The sequence below is a fragment of the Stigmatopora nigra genome, chromosome 16, assembly GCF_051989575.1.
Source record: "Stigmatopora nigra isolate UIUO_SnigA chromosome 16, RoL_Snig_1.1, whole genome shotgun sequence".
Classification (NCBI taxonomy): domain Eukaryota; kingdom Metazoa; phylum Chordata; class Actinopteri; order Syngnathiformes; family Syngnathidae; genus Stigmatopora; species Stigmatopora nigra.
In genome coordinates this window covers 7,001,346-7,018,693 of record NC_135523.1, presented here as the reverse complement: position 1 = coordinate 7,018,693, position 17,348 = coordinate 7,001,346, and the positions used below count along the sequence as shown (strand labels likewise).

At 34.8% G+C, this 17,348-nt stretch overlaps 1 protein-coding gene across 3 annotated transcripts in view; it reads left to right on the top strand.

Annotated features, from left to right (window-relative positions):
- The window catches only part of vav3a (vav 3 guanine nucleotide exchange factor a), a 56,872-nt gene that overhangs the window by 17,075 nt on the left and 22,449 nt on the right, over window positions 1–17,348 (top strand). For all 3 annotated transcript variants that reach the window (XM_077736117.1, XM_077736115.1, XM_077736116.1), the window contains exons 3-15: window positions 8,317–8,375; window positions 8,465–8,530; window positions 9,764–9,872; window positions 10,232–10,333; window positions 11,037–11,105; window positions 11,669–11,772; window positions 11,883–11,982; window positions 12,165–12,260; window positions 14,122–14,190; window positions 14,581–14,667; window positions 14,742–14,827; window positions 15,683–15,815; window positions 17,224–17,333. In XM_077736117.1, coding sequence (XP_077592243.1) covers window positions 8,317–8,375; window positions 8,465–8,530; window positions 9,764–9,872; window positions 10,232–10,333; window positions 11,037–11,105; window positions 11,669–11,772; window positions 11,883–11,982; window positions 12,165–12,260; window positions 14,122–14,190; window positions 14,581–14,667; window positions 14,742–14,827; window positions 15,683–15,815; window positions 17,224–17,333 — 1,190 coding nt within the window. The remainder of the gene's footprint in view (window positions 1–8,316; window positions 8,376–8,464; window positions 8,531–9,763; window positions 9,873–10,231; window positions 10,334–11,036; window positions 11,106–11,668; window positions 11,773–11,882; window positions 11,983–12,164; window positions 12,261–14,121; window positions 14,191–14,580; window positions 14,668–14,741; window positions 14,828–15,682; window positions 15,816–17,223; window positions 17,334–17,348) is intronic.

Here is a 17,348-nt window from a genome sequence, read left to right as displayed (position 1 = left end):
CGCCCACCGGCTGCAGCTCACAATTGTTTCTGATTGTTTCAGCGTGTAAAAGCGACATGTCTTTGATGATGGTGAACGTGTGTTTGATCTCTGTGTGAGCACACTGAATGTCTTCCCTGTGACAACTACCACCTAATGGCTTGAAGGAGCTTCATGCCATTGGTTGGTAGTTGTGAGAAGACAGTTTGTTTATGTTATTCAAAAAAAAAATAATTTCACTGCAGAGACAATACAAGCAGAACAATTTTCCTGGTGGTCACATTGTGGTCTTTAAAATGTCTACTGATTAAAGCTGTGTTCTTACCCCCCAAGTTTCATAAAATGGAAATGCTGAAGCTTAGCACAATGCATTCTGAGGCGATGGTTTTCCCATGATAATATTTGGAGAGTTTTTAAAAAAGGCAATAAACAGTTGTTCCTGGTTCAAATTATTGCCATCAATGAAACATTTGTTAACAGTTGAGAACATTTGATTTAAGTCATTTTTTAATCATTTCTAATCTTTGTCATGTCATAGTAAATGGTTGGTGCCTAAAGTTACCAATTTGTTAAACTACATTACCTCAATATACATAGTATAAATAGTTGCATTATCTTAATTTATGATTGAATTCAGTTTCCATTCCTCCTATTCTCAATATATCCTCTACATAATTTGAGTCAAAAGGTTGAAACTTGTTCACTGTGATTTCTATCACCACTAGACTAACCATTTTTTGTATAAGAAGCATCTAAAGAAATATGGCCCATATTATTAGTTTTTATCTTTTCACGGTAAAAACTGATATCCCCAACCCTAGATGAAGTAGTATAGATGTTTGTTACTCTGAAGCCTGTTTTGGCCACCTTTGTGAGATGGCAACATTTTGAAATCTCACTGGTTTCTGTAGAGAATACATGGCAGATATTTATAGACCACTGCTGGGCCTGGGCCAGCCGGTGTGCATGTCACTAAGCCACCGTGGACAGCATCAAACACCACAAAGGATGAACTGTAAATCTATGAACTAGACTCCTTCACCTCACTGTCCTACTTCATGACAGCTTTTCCTTCATCTTAACAACTCAGGGCTCACTTAAGCGAACTGGAACAACACGGTCAGATTACTGTGTAGTCATTATAATTGCATGAAACAAAGTGGAACTAACTATAGAAGCAGAAAGTGAAACCCAGTTGTATTACGCAAATTACATAAAAGTATATAGATATATTTAATCAGTTTCTATTTTCTTTCCCAATTCCCCTTTTTTAATACAACATGCATATTTCATGACAACGTTCTAAAAGGTGTTCATAACTGACAACATTCAATACATCTGTCCTAGCATAGTATTTTTTTAACCCTTGAATTCTATTTAATTTGTATCAGTCATGGAAATTCAGCTTAGAAATTTTTGAGCTGTTATTTTATGATATGCCTCAGAGGGATGGATTGTGGTCTTAGGATATATAGATTTGTGTGGAACAACCATGGTGATACAATATTTCAGTAATCTGTCATCCCCTTGCAGAGTGTATATTCTCAACATTTCACCTTTTCTGTCACGCTTTTCTAGCTTAGATTTATGGTACTACTTAGACTTCCTCCCTGCTGATGATTGCTCTCTTCACTCAATGTATTTGGAAAAAACTGGCCTCATGGTAGAAAGTACTTTTTCCATTGCATTTTTTTTTGGTCTAACGTTAAAGACAATGCAAGATGTTTTCAGACAATATAGTAGGATTTTTTGTATTCTCATATATATCTGAAAACATTCCTTTAAATCCCATATGAGGTGCTATAGGTGGTATCTGCCATCACCTCTATAAAATGAACATGATTTTACAGAGGTGTTTATGACATTACAGGCTGTATCAGAGATGTTTTTCTGGACCGTAAAAAATTCAAAGAGCTGTGTATTGTACACCATTGATTTATTTTCCAGATGTCTAAAGCATACGATGGAGGTTTTGTTTTCTTCCTTTGTGTTGCTTCCCAGAGGTGGAGTTGGCGTAAGTGGATGAACTGTCATTCAATGTATTGGGATATCTTAACAAAATACTCCCAACAATCCCAACTAATATTCAACAAATATCCAACTAAAATACATCCTGTATCCTTTACCAATATCCACCAGTATGTGCAATAATATTACCTTTTTTTGTTGCTGTTGTAATTTAACAATTGTAGCTAAACTCGCACAGCATTGCTGTCTCTTTAAAAGCTATAAATACACAATTTGCATGCATTTGTAATGGATGTTTGGTTTTGTAATGGAAGGACATTGACTTATCGTACTTTGGAATTGTGCACAGCTGCATGACTAAAAAATGACTGCATGTTGTTTATAATTGGGCATCCTTAGGGTATCCTCTATGATGCAAAAAAAAATTATGATGAGATAGATATTTGGGGACATATTTGGGGGGCGAACATCCTGAATTCCATGCATTTGGAGGATTATATAATATTTTTTTAATGTGATATGATCATTTTGAATTCCCATTTAAGAAAAGGCTTACAGGTGTCCTCATGCTAGCCTAGATTTTTCCTCATTGTTTTGAATTACAATCATGTCTCACTAAATATGCGCCTGTAATGGCTCTAGTCAATATAATCGAGCCTCATCTGAAAATGGTAATAAAATGGCTGACATGTGAATTATCATGATGAATCGTAGCCTGTCCTGGAATAAGAATAATATCTCTGATTCAGCCATTGTTTATTAACCTACAGGGAAAAAAGTTGTGAATTAAACTGAAGGCAAAGATAAAACTGTGCAGGTCATCTGCCAACCATCAATGTCATATCCTTAAATGGTTTGACAAGATTAGAAATTAGAAATATATTCAGACTTTTTCCACTGTTCAGGTCCAATGTATCTCTTTTACACATGACACACATTTATTAAGGTAATTTTACTCAATCTAAACTGCCAGTTCAATTATGATTTTTCCACAATAAAACAAAAGTAATAATCATCAGCTGCAATGCCGAAGTAAAAAATAACACTTTTTGACAAGTCTCCACTCATCATATCAGACATGGCTGTCTAAAGCTAATAACTTCTAAGCTTTAACCGTCATTTTGATTTATTGTGGGTGTATCATGTCTGTAGATATAATTAATGGACTCTTTTTAATCAGGGTAGATCAGTTCTGTTCATTAGATCTAACTAGAGTCAACATTGGCGGCATATTTATTTTATTTTTTTCACATTTTTCCCATCTACATCTACATTTGTTATGCCACCAATTCTCACAATGAGGGTGCTGGGGTTTATCTCTTCTAACTATGGGAGACATACAACAATTCACACCCACACTTTGAGATCTGTGGAACATTTGTCGTGTTTATTTTGCCTACCATTAATTTCCTGGGAGATAAGGGAGGAAACCGGAATACCCGGAAAAAACCCACGCACAGGGGTGCATGCAAATTCCATACACACATTAAAAATGATTGAATGCAGCAGGTTCATGATCATTCATTCATTCATTCATTCAATACCTCTACCTCATCCTTAAGAGTTGCAAAGTGTGCTGGAGTCTAACTTAGCTAAATATAAGCAGGCTAAACTGAACTAAAAATTGCAGGGCATGAATTGACAAATAGTGTTCACATTTAAAGACAATTTGCAGTGTTAAATCAAACTATGATGAATATTTTGGGGGATTTGGGATTAAAGCATAGTCCAAGTGAAAACCAAAACATATGCAAGCAATTATTATAACTATTTTTTTCTTTTTAGATTAGATTAAAATGTATTCATGCCATAGTCGGGGAAACAAAGGTGACATTGTCAGCTTCTGACATACTATGCATAGTACATCTTTTGCACAGCTGTTCAGATGTAGATTATTTTGACATTACAAACACATTTTATGACTGAATTAACACAATAATAATCTACAAGTCTTTTTTCCCCCCACACACATTTGAAAAAACACTGCTATTTAGGACTAATAAAACAAACAGATACAACATCAGAGGTTCAGTCCACATGTTATCCATCTGAACAGTGCAAAGTTATGTTCAAAACCTATTTCAACAGCACCCTACACCAGAGGGATGCGATACAAATCACCTTGGCCTGGAGATCATGGCGACTCTGAGATGTCAAGTATCTAAAAAATCCAATCTTGCCGGCCTCCTCGATTGTTAATTAAAGAGGAAATTGTTTCTTGGTGAGATTACTACAGTTATAGTAACAAGAAATAAACTTTTTTTCCCATTTTTTTTTAAATAAGCCTGCTTAATGTTATTGCCTTGTAACACAGTGACTGTCCATTATGTCCAGATGTGACTTTCATTGTTCTTGAGGAAGTATTTTTTCTAGGGGGTGGCCTTATGCTCCGGGCATTACAATCTAGCCGTTTAAGTTGACTCATTTGGACCACAAAAATTCCTGTTGATACAGTTAGTTCCTCATTTGTATTAGTCTTTCTGTCATCATCACACATTGTGATCATGTTATGCATTGCTTAATTTCATCCATGTTGTGTTTGGCATAAATAATGTAAAGCCTACCATTGGTGCATATGCTTTGATTAGCCCTATGGGGACTTCATAAAGTAGCTTTATATACATGCATGGTGAATTTTCAAATGTATCACGTTTGCAGGAGGGCTTGTTTATGTTGCCGGTTGTAAGTTCCCTCCCTCAAGCTGTCAGCGAGGTGTATATTTGGCAAATCAGATGTGTTTGTGCATCAAGGACTCGAACTGTGGGGGAATCTCAGCCTATCTGAGTGTGTGTGGTAAATTGTATGTGTGTGACTCTTATATATGATGTTCGTTTGTTATTTTTGTATGATTACTGTGGGAGAGCAAGGACTATTTCAAGAATATTAATTAATTAAATGATGGATTTAGACATGTTGCTAAAGAAGCTAGTAGGAGGCTGAGCAAATCGTCATATCATATGGAGACAGAATGCTCTGCTTTTTAGTTGAATCGCAGCAGATCAAATGACTGAGCTGTGTAAGTTTGCAACTGAAGGTAGGCGAGAGCTTCTCAGTCTTCCAACTTCCACTGGGCCAGATCTGTTCCAATGTTTTTTTTCTGGAAAATACATTTCGGGAACATGAGATAATGTAAGCAGCTGGGCTAGTTGTTATGTCATTATTTTAAAGTGACAGAACTAGATGAACTTAGGGATAAAGATACCATCATGAACATGTACATCATTTGATGGTATGGAATATTCTTACTTGGTACTATCAGGACATTTTGTGACACTGGAATTGATAAACCATTGCAATTGCTTCTATAAAGACTCCAGAATGTCCATGTTTATTATTAAGATAGTATGTTATGAGTAAACTTCTGTTGAATACTACAATAAGTAGTCGTTGATTTTTTTTTGCCTAGCCTCTTCAACTGCCTTTTCTGTTTAATTTCATTTATTTTTTGGAATAACTATTTGGACTAACTACTTGGAAATAAAAGTAGGGAAATGGTAGTTTTACAGTATATGTCTCACCTGAGATTGGATGTTACAATTTCTGGAATGGTGAGTGAATTCTGATTTGTGTGGATATAAAAACTGTTAACAGTTTAACCGTTCTTAAATAAGTGCTGGAAATATTAAAAGAAAGACTAAAAAAATAACCAATAGAGGACATTGTTGTTAATTAGATTCCGTTTGGCCATATGTTGCATTATCATCATCAACATTGCAAAAACTGACTTAGAGATTCACTATTTGGCAAAAGTGTGAGTCATAGAAATTCCACTCACAACAAGGACAGAGAAGAAACGTGTTCTGCATTCAAAATATCTCTGTATAGTCAGGTTTCCTAATTATGTATAGCAGGTTTTAATGAGTCGTGGCTTTGATTGCCAAACATTAGCTCGCCTCTGTCTCTGAGCTTATCAGATTTTTATTGGCTCCTCCACTGTGTGAAGTGAATATCTTGCACTGCTGCTGTCAGATAGACTCTTGTCAGAAAAACAGAACAAAACAAAACTGGATGCATAGTTTCAATGTGTTATTGTGTATAGAAGCACAAATTAGTAAGTAAACATTTTCAGTTATACTTTAACTTAATGAGGTAATCAAGGTAAAAGAAACAGCACTCAATTGAATTGAAAAAAAGTATTGTTGCATGTTTCAGAACTGCAGTATTTCTATTAAGCAAAAAATTGTACAATCATTGCTTTTTAAAAGTAGCATTTCACATAACCAGTGTTCACCATTTTAATTTGCACTCACTAGTTAAATGCTTGATATGTTTCTATCATAACTTTCAAACAGAATTGTTCTGACTTTGTGATGTGTTGGTTTTAATCAGCTTTGCTCAAACATGGCAAGAAATTCAATACAGAAGAAGAATTTTCTGGGCAAAGAATCGTACTGAGGGTTTCAACTTATGACAGTCATTAAAGTAAGACCGCAGTGGTTTTCTGCAGCCAATTCTTAGTGTGTGTTTTCCATATCCAGATTAAAGACATTTAATACGTATTCAGTGACACTTTTTCAAAAGTAGATTTTGTGATGGAGTGTAGTGCAGAACTGCGATGAACAATTTTTACAATATGAACCTTTCTAACACAGGTTGGGCCCATCCAACAGTATACTTGAGATATCGACCAGTCAACTGGGAACTGTGGCAAATTCCCTTTTTTAGTTTTTTTTTTTTTTTTTTTTTACATAATAACAAGAAGTAAGCATTGCAGCCGAGTGCATGTTATGTTAACTCTGTGTGAAGGGGCTTTCACACCTGCTCATCTACTGTACTTGGATATGTCCCTCAGTGTTGGGCTCCTGGTTATTTCGGATCAGCTGATCCCAGGTCCTCCAGTGAGACTATTGACGTGGGAAATTTCTTATTGTGCAAGTCTCTTTTTAAAATGCACGACAAAAAAAAATGTTTTCATGAAACCCACACATGCACAGGATGAACATGCAAACTCCACACAGGTGGACCAACCTGGATTTGAACCCAGGACTTCAGAGCTGTGAGGCCGACACATTAACCACTCAGACGCCGGGCTGCCCACATGTATTATTAGTCTTCTTGTTTTTTAAAATATGTAGTTATTGACTTTATTCTGCCCAAAAATGTATTTGGTCATGTGCAGATGGTCACTTGTGTTGCAAATATGTGTGACTCACATAATCAGAGGAGCTGAAGGGCACGGTGTGATGCGACTCATCCTACTGGAGTCCTTCCAGAGTTCTCTTCTGCCCACACTGAATTTTGTTTCCACAGCCAACTGGCATTTCTTCACTGTTGGATATAAAATAAATCCAAGCTAATAAATTGCAAGAGTGAATAAATATTGTGGGAATATTACGTGAGAATAATATGGAGCTACCATACCTCAATATACTTATATATTACCCTTGTCTCTAAGGTAGTATGAGGAATGTTAGCAAAATTTTTCAAAAAATGACAAAATCTATAATTTCATAAACAATCACAACAAAAAATGCATCACAAATGATTGTTTAAACCAATTTAAATATTTCAGCTCCAATTATATAACAAAATAAACCGAAACAGTGCATATACACAACTAACAACCAGAATTCAATGCATATTGCTCAGTGAAAACATCCAGATTTTCTCTATATGGAGCTTCATCCACTTGAAGTACAATTATATTGTATCGTGTGTCAGTCTTCATTTTTATGCTATTAGCTTCTGATGGAGGACAGTCAAAAGCTATGGTAGTTGTGTGATCGGTACTGATCCGTTAGAGCTAACACCTCAGGGCAAATGTATCTACTCACCATGTCTCTCTCTCTCTGTGTGTCGTGTCAGTGAACTGATGACCCACAAAAGTCTGTCTGTGGTTCCTTTGCCACATTGAAACAAAAATAACCATTAGAACAAATGGGTGATGAGTCATTACAGTCATTTCTACATAATGAAAATCTTTATCAAGGGTTTATTGAGTCATGTGCCAGAGTTAATAAACTATTTTTCCTCATGCATTAATTTTTTAAATTGTTAGTTGACATATTTTAATGCAAATATCAGTTGTGTTGAAAAGTTTGAAAAGGCTACCCTCTAGTGTTAGTTATGAAATTTACTCGGCCTGTACAGTCCAATGCTTATAATATTGTTAATATTGTACACATTATATTTACTCTCTAAATGTATTTTAGTTTTCTGCAAGCAAAAACAAACATTAGTAAAATGAGTATGACATTAACACCCTCAAAATGCATGTTTCTCAACAATTTACATCCTAAACGTGGTCTAATTCTTTGTATCAGAGACTATTTTGATAGTTTTTGATTCAATTACCACTTTTGTCACATTATTATAATTTTTAAAATCCTCTGAAAAATTTGCCATTTAACATGTTTATTGATTTTTCAGGTAATGGACACACTTTCTAAGCTTTCTCACACACCGACTGCCCAACAAACTGGAATTAGGTATGTTTCACTTCATACAACATTACTAATTTTTGTTATACTATTTTTTTCTTTTACAACAAAGCCAAAATATATATTTTATTTTACAGGTCATTTCCAACTGAAGAAAGTGTTGAAGATGAAGACATCTACAACCACCTCGAGGACTTAATAGAGTAAGAATAATATATCCCGACTCCTCTAACATGATTCAGATTTAGGTTGGGAAAATGAATGTATGAATTTTCCATTGTCATCAATTGTCTTGAACATCCCAGCTTCTTAGTGAAATTATGTAGCTTTTTGCTTTTGGGAATTTAGTCTCCCTCCTACAAATCCATGCTGTTGTATTCTTGCGGAACATTTGTTGCCTGGGTGTTGACTGGAAGGCATCCACCTCCCACAAGTCTTTCAGCATTACCTCACCCAGCTTTTTGTCCCATTGCGAATCATGTAAAGTTTGTGGTTTAACCATCCTGTTCTTTAGTTTGTGTTCAGCTTTAATTTCCTACTTACTCAAGAACCATTTACATGTCAATTGAGAGCCTCGGGCCTTGTTTAAACTTGGAACACTAATGGAAATAATAAGTAACCTGAAATGTGAGGATTGTAATGAGGCCATTTCTATTCATGTATTTCGTTTTTTTAAAGTAACCTTATCAAGACAACAAATGTTGTAAAGAGAACAGTGATAAAACCCATTATTATATAGTCTTCCTAAAGAAAACACACTTTCAAGGAAACATTTCATGCTGTGATTTACTATTGTAATGAAAATCAGTTGAGAGAGAAAATGTTACAGTTAAAGTGCTTTTGGAAGGCTCACATTACTACAAAGCTCTGCTCTATGTTAGTGCTGACAGCTCCAGGCGCTGAAGAGAGTTTGCAAGTGAGTGTTGACAGTTGGGATGTAGTTGTAGGTTTCCGGTAGCACAAAACACTGGACAAGTGGGACGTTGATGTTAAGTTATTAAACTGATCCCCATTTTCTTTTGACTTTTTGCACGTTTTTCTTCAATGTTTCACTGATGTTGTTTAATGGGAATAATTCATTCAGATCACAATCACATATACTACCAACAGGAGAAAATCACCTAATTTTTTATTATCTTTAAGGCACGCCTTTACCTGACATGATTTCTGGACTCATATTTAAGCCAGTAACTGAAATAATGTACTTTACTTTAAGGTTCCAGAAGCTAAAACTCGAAGGTTTCTAGATCCTGAATTCATTCATCAACACTGACAGAAGCAAAAATAACATTAGCAGGACATTACATTTTTATTTTGTAAATGTGCACAACATTTTAGGAGTTACAATTCAGTATTTAAGAAAGTATTGTGAGAAAATTGCTAAATAACAATAAGCAGCTTCTTGGCATAACTTGGTGTTTTGTCATGTGTTGCAGTGAGAACGGGGTGGAAGATGAAGAAGATCTGTATGACTGTGTGTATGATGATGAAGAAGGCGGTGAAATATATGAAGACCTTATGAAAACGGAAGCTCTCGTTCCCCAGGTCAGTCTGTTTCTCACATTACTCCTATGAGTCATAATTTTACATGACAAAGCATCGTATTAGATGACACCGAGTCAAGGGCTACATCATGCACATACGTGGAACAACCACTTAATAAGCCAGGAATCCTTGAGTTGTTTTCTGCCTTAAATTTGTATCATTGAAGAAAAGTGGCATGCAAATGTTTGGGCACCCAACAAATTCCAAATGTCTTCATGCAACTACATAGCACGTTAGATCCAAAAAGTTATTACAATCAATGCCAATTCTATACGTAATATATATAAAATAGTTTGATTTATAAACTCCTATATTTCACTATTATATATGTTATGCCATTATTTTATTGTATTATTTAGGTGTTCCAAAAACAGGCAGAGATTGACATCAGGAGCTGCTGTTTAACAGAGATCAAGCAGACGGAAGAGAAATTTTCTGACACACTGGATTCTATAGAAAAGGTACATACGCCGAGATGATGCTGTGCTTTTTTTAGTTGGACACTGTGTACAAACCAACTGAATTATAATTACAAATGCTAAACTATTCCAATTAAACCAAGATTTGTCGGTCAAACCATAGCAAAACATTTTATAATTGTTATTATTTGCCTCAAGTTGGAGGTCTTTGTACTGTGTGCATAACGCGAATCATCTAAAATCAAATTAAATGCTTTGCTAAATCTAATATCTCATTCATTAACCAGTAAAGAGCCAAATGATTGATCTCATAAGCATCAAAAAGTTCAGGCACTCTGCAGGTGCATTGTAGGAGGGTGCCTATCTTTTGACCCATTCCCTTTTACTTGTCTTTTCATTCCTGTTGTTGTTTGAAGAGTGGAAAACCCCCTTCTTGATTTCCCATTGGAGTCCAGCAGTAGATGACTTCCAATGTGAAGTGGATGGTGTAATTTACCATGCACTTGCTCGCTCCTTTGAGGTGGAGAGGGCGAATAGGCGGCGGAAGCATTTCCGAGAAGAAATCATTAAATTGCCAACTCTGAAAATGAGATTATTGTCATTCCCAGACAATGCTCCTTGTTTTTGCTGATGGCAGCAACTTTGCAACTTGGTGGCCTATTATTGTGGACTTTCTCAAAATGACCTGCCCACAACTATTTTAGAGGAACCAAATTCATTTCTATGCCTTCTTTTTCCATTGCAGAACTTTATGACACCACTCACTGTGTTTTTATCCACGGCCGAGATGGAAAAAGTGTTTGTGAATATCCCCGTAAGTCACACTACATTATATAACAAAGTTAACACTGGTATGATTTAGTGTGATGCCAATGCAATGTCTCATCTAACAGCTAATATGATGTATACTTTGAATATAATTGCTTATTGTTTTGAGTGATTTAGTCTTATATACATTGTATTTATTCAGAGTGCTGCATATAGGTATATACTTAAAAAAATATATAGCTCATGTACAGCATAATATCAGACTTGACTAGTGTATTTAATCAAATTTCTTCTGTTAATGAAGCACACAATATACCTTTAATTTATTTTTATATACCTATATATTATATTATATATATTTTTATATAATTATAATGTTCAATATACCTTTAATTTATTTTTATATACCTATATATTATATTTTATACCTATATATTATATTATATACATGTATATTATATACATATATATCATATTATATATATATTTTCAATATATTTTTAATTAATTTTTATATACATATATATTATATTATATATATTTCATATAATTATATTTTTTCAATATACCTTTAATTCCGACATATGGTTGTTTCTCTATATGTTACAGGACCTAGTGAAAGTCCACAAATGTTTACTGCAGGAAATTCAGGATTCTGTACAACACAGAAGTGCCCAAAATCTTCATCAGATCTTTATTGCTTTCAAAGAAAGGTAAATTACATTCACTGAATGTAGTGGTGTATTCAAAACAAATCGTACCTCATTGTTGACATTTTTCAGTCTACAACTTCACATTTTGTCGACCCCTTTTATCCCTTTAGATTGCTAATCTATGGGAAATACTGCAGCGATGTGGAAACAGCCATTGCCACTTTAGACAGTATATGTAAAGACAGAGAGGATGTACGGATGAAGCTTGAGGTAATTATTGTTTATTCGGTTAAGTTAATAAAGTACATCAGCAATCTGGTTTCCTAAGCCCCTCTACTAAACTGGCAGACAGTGCCTTCAGGTGTGCATCTAAAGAATTGCAGTTCTTTTCAGAATTTCAGTTTTCAATTCTTTTGCTAACAAGCTATCTTTTGTGTTAATCATTTTAACAGGAGTGTTCTAAAAGAGCCAACTATGGTAAATTCACTTTAAGAGATTTGCTGGTGGTTCCTATGCAGCGGGTCTTGAAGTACCATCTCCTTCTGCAGGTGAAGTTGTCTATTTTTACCTCAATTGTTATTTTTAGTATAATGCCATGATAAATAAATATGGTACTTTTTAGTTCTATTAATACTTAACATTAGCAAGCTCACACAATCATGGCATAATTCTTTATTTACTGCATGGCCTAGTAATTACTGGATCTCTGTTTTATTTTTTAGCTATATTTGACAAAAAAAACTATTTTTTTAATGAGGCGGGGAGTGAATACAGTACATTTATTCATTGTTTTTAAGAAGAAGAAAAAATCATCTTTTACATACTCCAAGGAGGGGGAAACAAAGCCCAATATATTCCACTAGGGGCAATGTTGTCTAACTTTTCTATTTTTGGGAAGCTTGGAGGAAGAAAAGTGACACTCACTTATCACCTGTCTAGAACTGTTGCATTTTCTTATTTGTTTTAATTCGATCTTTATGCATTTAAACTCATAAGATCGCCCTTTTCTCTTATATTGATCTTCTGCACAAGAGTGTGTGCATAGAAACAGTTTGTCTATTATCAATATTGGTAAGATTTGAGACCACATGGCTCACTACTCTCACACCTTATTCAGGTAAGAAATGTTTGATTGGGTTAAACTTAGGACTCTGTTTTTTTTTTTGCGTTTAATATTGAGGAACAGGAGTAGAATGTGCATTAAGATACAAAATCAAAATAGGCATTTTTGATGTAACATTTTGATTTGGGTTTGTGAGATTTGATTTGTATAATTTGATTCACTAGTATCTATTTCCACTATGTATCTCCACATGTATCATTAAAAAAAAAATCCTAATCAGTCATTAAAAATGAATCATATTTGATATAATATATTGAATATATAATAAGATATGATTTTCTTTATAAATATCTTTAAAAATAATTAAAGCATAGATAATTGCTTCATGATTTAACCCAAAATACTTCCTTAACATCCATTCTATGGGTGTATCTACATGACACAGGGCATCTATAAAATACTGTGAAGTATACTTGAGTTGCAGTAAATCATTTGCAGGATTACTTTTTTTCCCTACTGGCTAGAGTCTCAGATTCTTTAGCTGTTTCATCTTTTCTCTGTTCCCCTCCCTTACTATGCCCTCCCTGTGTTCAATCTTGCCCTAACCTGGCTATCTGTTTTTTACAATCCCTTGCCCTGTATCTCTGTGGATGCACTGTGGATGCTCAATGGATGTGTGCAGGTGGAAGCAAGGTTTGATAAATAGAACTCTGCCAACTCGCCAGTGATAATAATGCCTCAGTTGAGCATGAGTGACAACAGGGATTTAAGCAGTACCAAGCGAATGTATATACACTGTACATATCTCCCTCTGGGATTCATTGTGTGTGAGAAAGAGGGACATTTTATTGGCCTGGAAGAAGGACATGCATGGCATCCTTCCTTATCCTTCACTGTTGCGGTCTAGATGTCTTGTTTTACGCTGGTGCTGGCAAGCAATTTTAGATACTCTTTTTTTGTACACATGCGCACACAATTGGATATGTTTCTTTTGCAATAACATTTGCTATTTCATATCTGGATCTGACGTTTCAACTTCTTGGCTGAGATGTAGCTATGCAGTTGAATATGTTTGCTCATATATGCGATACTAGGGTTTTGGGGGATTTTGCACATTGACTTTTCCCATACACAGTTGTGTGGAAGGAACATTGTGTTTTTTTTAATCCAGTGGATAATTATGCAAATCATGTTTCCTATACAATGCAGTGTGTTCCCATAGGCCATTTTGAAAGTTTCCATTGTTAGTTGGGATAGGCTCCAGCACCCTCTGTGACTCTTGTTAAGATTAGCAGTATGAAAATGAATGAATAAATGTTTAAAACAACTTTGTTTTCCTTCAATAGGAGCTCGTCAAACACACTCACGATGCCACAGAAAAAAGCAATCTGCGAAAAGCGCTAGATGCCATGAAGGTACTTCAATATTTTTGCTACACAAATCTATTGTTATTGTTTTTATTTTGATTTATTTTATCAAAGGTGCTGTGAATTATTACAGCAATTGACCTTAAAATTATATTCTATGAATTTGAATGTCAAATTTATTTTGATTTATTTTATCAAAGGTGCTATGAATTATTACAGCAATTGACCTTAAAATTATATTGTACGAATTTGAATGTAAAACTTGTTTTTGTTCATGCAAAATTAAAGTAGTGCAGTCATTTTCATTACTTTGATATTATTTAATGCACTTATACCAAAAATAGGGTGGATATGCTTGAAAATGCTAGATGTGTATTTCAGGGAGAGCAAGTGTCTTTCAAAACAACCTAATTGTCATTTGTGCCTTGTCATGAGCAGGATCTGGCCCAGTATGTCAATGAAGTCAAGAGAGACAATGAGACTCTGAGAGAAATAGATCAATATCAAAAATCCATTGAAAACCTGGTGAGCAGTTTCTCCAAATTCTTTTTATCCTATCATCCCCTAATTCATCTTTATTTTGCTTTTTTCCTCTCAAGAATCAACCTCTTAGTAACTATGGGCGCCCAAAAGGTGACGGAGAAGTACGGGTGGCCTCAGTTGACAAACGAGCTAAACAGGACCGGTGAGATCTCTCGATGTATTTTTCTGGTTGATTGATTGACAGAAGGCCCACGCAACTTCACACTCCTCTTGGCACGGTTACTAATTCTTGTTTTTGTTAAGGCCTCAAAACAGGTCAAAATTAAAGCGAATTAAATTAATTGTTAGATACCCTAAGCCAAGGTAATACAATGTATTACTACCCCTGCAACCCTTGTGAGGATAAACGGTTCAGAACATACATGAATGAATGAATGAAGGAATGAATGAAGGAATGAATGAAGGAATGAATGAAGGAATGAATGAAGGAATGAATGAAGGAATGGATGGATGAATGAATGAATGAATGAATGAATGAATGAATGAATGAATGAATGAATGAATGAATGAATGAATGAATAACATCCACTATATGTAAATATCACTTTTAATTCACTCTGAGTGAGTTAATCAGTTAACGATATTTATTGATAATTTAGTTTGCAGTATTGCAGTTTGAGCATGGCCAACAGTTTTACTATTTTGTTAACTATTGTGATTACCAGATATATAGATCTCATACAGCTCTCAATATGATTCGGTACTAACACACTGCAAACTACATCCACAATAATTAACACCACCAAAGTACCCCAAGAAAACCCACACAAGCTAGGGGTGAACATGCAAACTCCATAAAAGAAGGTCCAGACCGGTAATGAACCCTAAATCTTAGAACTCTGAGGCCAATGTGCTAACCATTCGAAATGCAGTTTAAAAAAACTATATTATACAAATTATACCCATGACACTATATATTTTAGAAACTGAATATTTTCCTGTTTTCCAACACTTTGAAGGACATTGCCTTAAATGTGTTTTTGTTGTTAAATTGCAGGCATATCTTTCTGTTTGATGCTGCTGTTATTGTATGTAAGCGACGAGGAGACAACTACGAGATGAAAGATGTGATAGACCTGCACCTCTTTAAGATCACAAATAACCCCACGTCAGATAAGGAGAACCGAAAGGTTTGTGCAAACACACTATTGCACTCTATGAAAAAAAGAAGTGCATAAAGTTAGTCTCAGTCTTCACAATGCTGCAAGGGAAAAAGGACAGTTGGCATTTTGATAAACAATAGGTGTGACTGTTATTAGAAGTGGTGTTGCTTTAAGAATTCACTGTGTTGTGACCTTTCGGAGTTGGATAGGTTTGTTTATTTCTCCATTGCACTGTTTCAAAGTTAGGACTTGAAAGTTGGCATTCAACAAATCCGTGCACAGTTATTTGTTTTCATGCTGTTAGGTAATTGGTCAGTTTCTATTTTAACTGGACCCCATTGATATGATTTCACCTTTTATCAAGCACTCAGTGTAACTTTTACCACACATGTTTACCAAAGGCTACTGAAACAGGCTTCAGTTCACCATGAACCTTAGTTTGATCAAGTAAAATAGAAAATTGATATTTAGTAATTTTTTCTTTATACTAATTTATTAGCATGCTAGAGGTTAATTAAGTTTAATGTTTTGGGTTGTACTACTTTTCTGTGTAATGTGTAAAATATGTTTTTATATAACTATGGTGAAAAGTTTTGGAGTCCCAGTACTTAATCGGATTTCTTAACTTCAGAGATAAGAAAAAACAACCGGCAAAATGAAAACTACTCATCCATAACATTTGATACATAATTTATATTTTTTCTCACTCCAAGCCCGAGTGTCCACTGGATACAATTTTGTAGTGTTTCTTTTTTTTATGGTCTGTAGTAAAGCTGTGATGTGGCGCTTCACTCGCAACTCCTGTGGCTTTCTAATGTTAAAAAAAATTACACAAGAAGCTATAAAAATGCAGCTTTAGAGTGCCATTATAAAAATATTATTAATAATAATGATAATAATAAAAATACTACGACTACTAATAAAAATACTACTACTAATAATAAAAAATACTACTAATGGTAAAAATACTATTACTAATAATAAAAATACTACTACTACTAAAAATAGTATTAATAATACATAGTACTAATAATAAAACACAAAATCATATTGTGACACATATGATAATATTGTCGCATTTAGCCTTGGACTTGTTTAATGGCAGCTGACAGGCTTTTTTTTTTTTAGATTTCAGCCTGCTGTGTGATGTCCAGGAGTGATATAGCAAAAGCTATCTCACACATGGGTTCCCCTGTTTATCATCTTTCTCCCTTGCTTTGTCTGTTGAGCAGCCCTCTAAACCTTTACTCTTTTTGTTTGCTGACCCTGAGGCATAGTTTTCTCTTTCACACATATCTCGCATCTCTTTTGCCTCCATCTGTCTCCCTGCATCCAGTCGCCTTCCTTATCACTTTGTCTTTCAACAACAACACTCACTTGATGGAGTCGCCTTTGTTGTCTTTTCCGTCACACATTTGTTTTTCTTTCTTTGCAGTGGTCCTACGGATTCTACCTCACCCATAACCAGGGTCAGAATGGCTTTGAGTTCTTTTTCAAGACCAAAGAACTGAAAAAAAAGTGGTTGGAACAGTTTGGCATGGCCATGTGAGTAGTGTATAT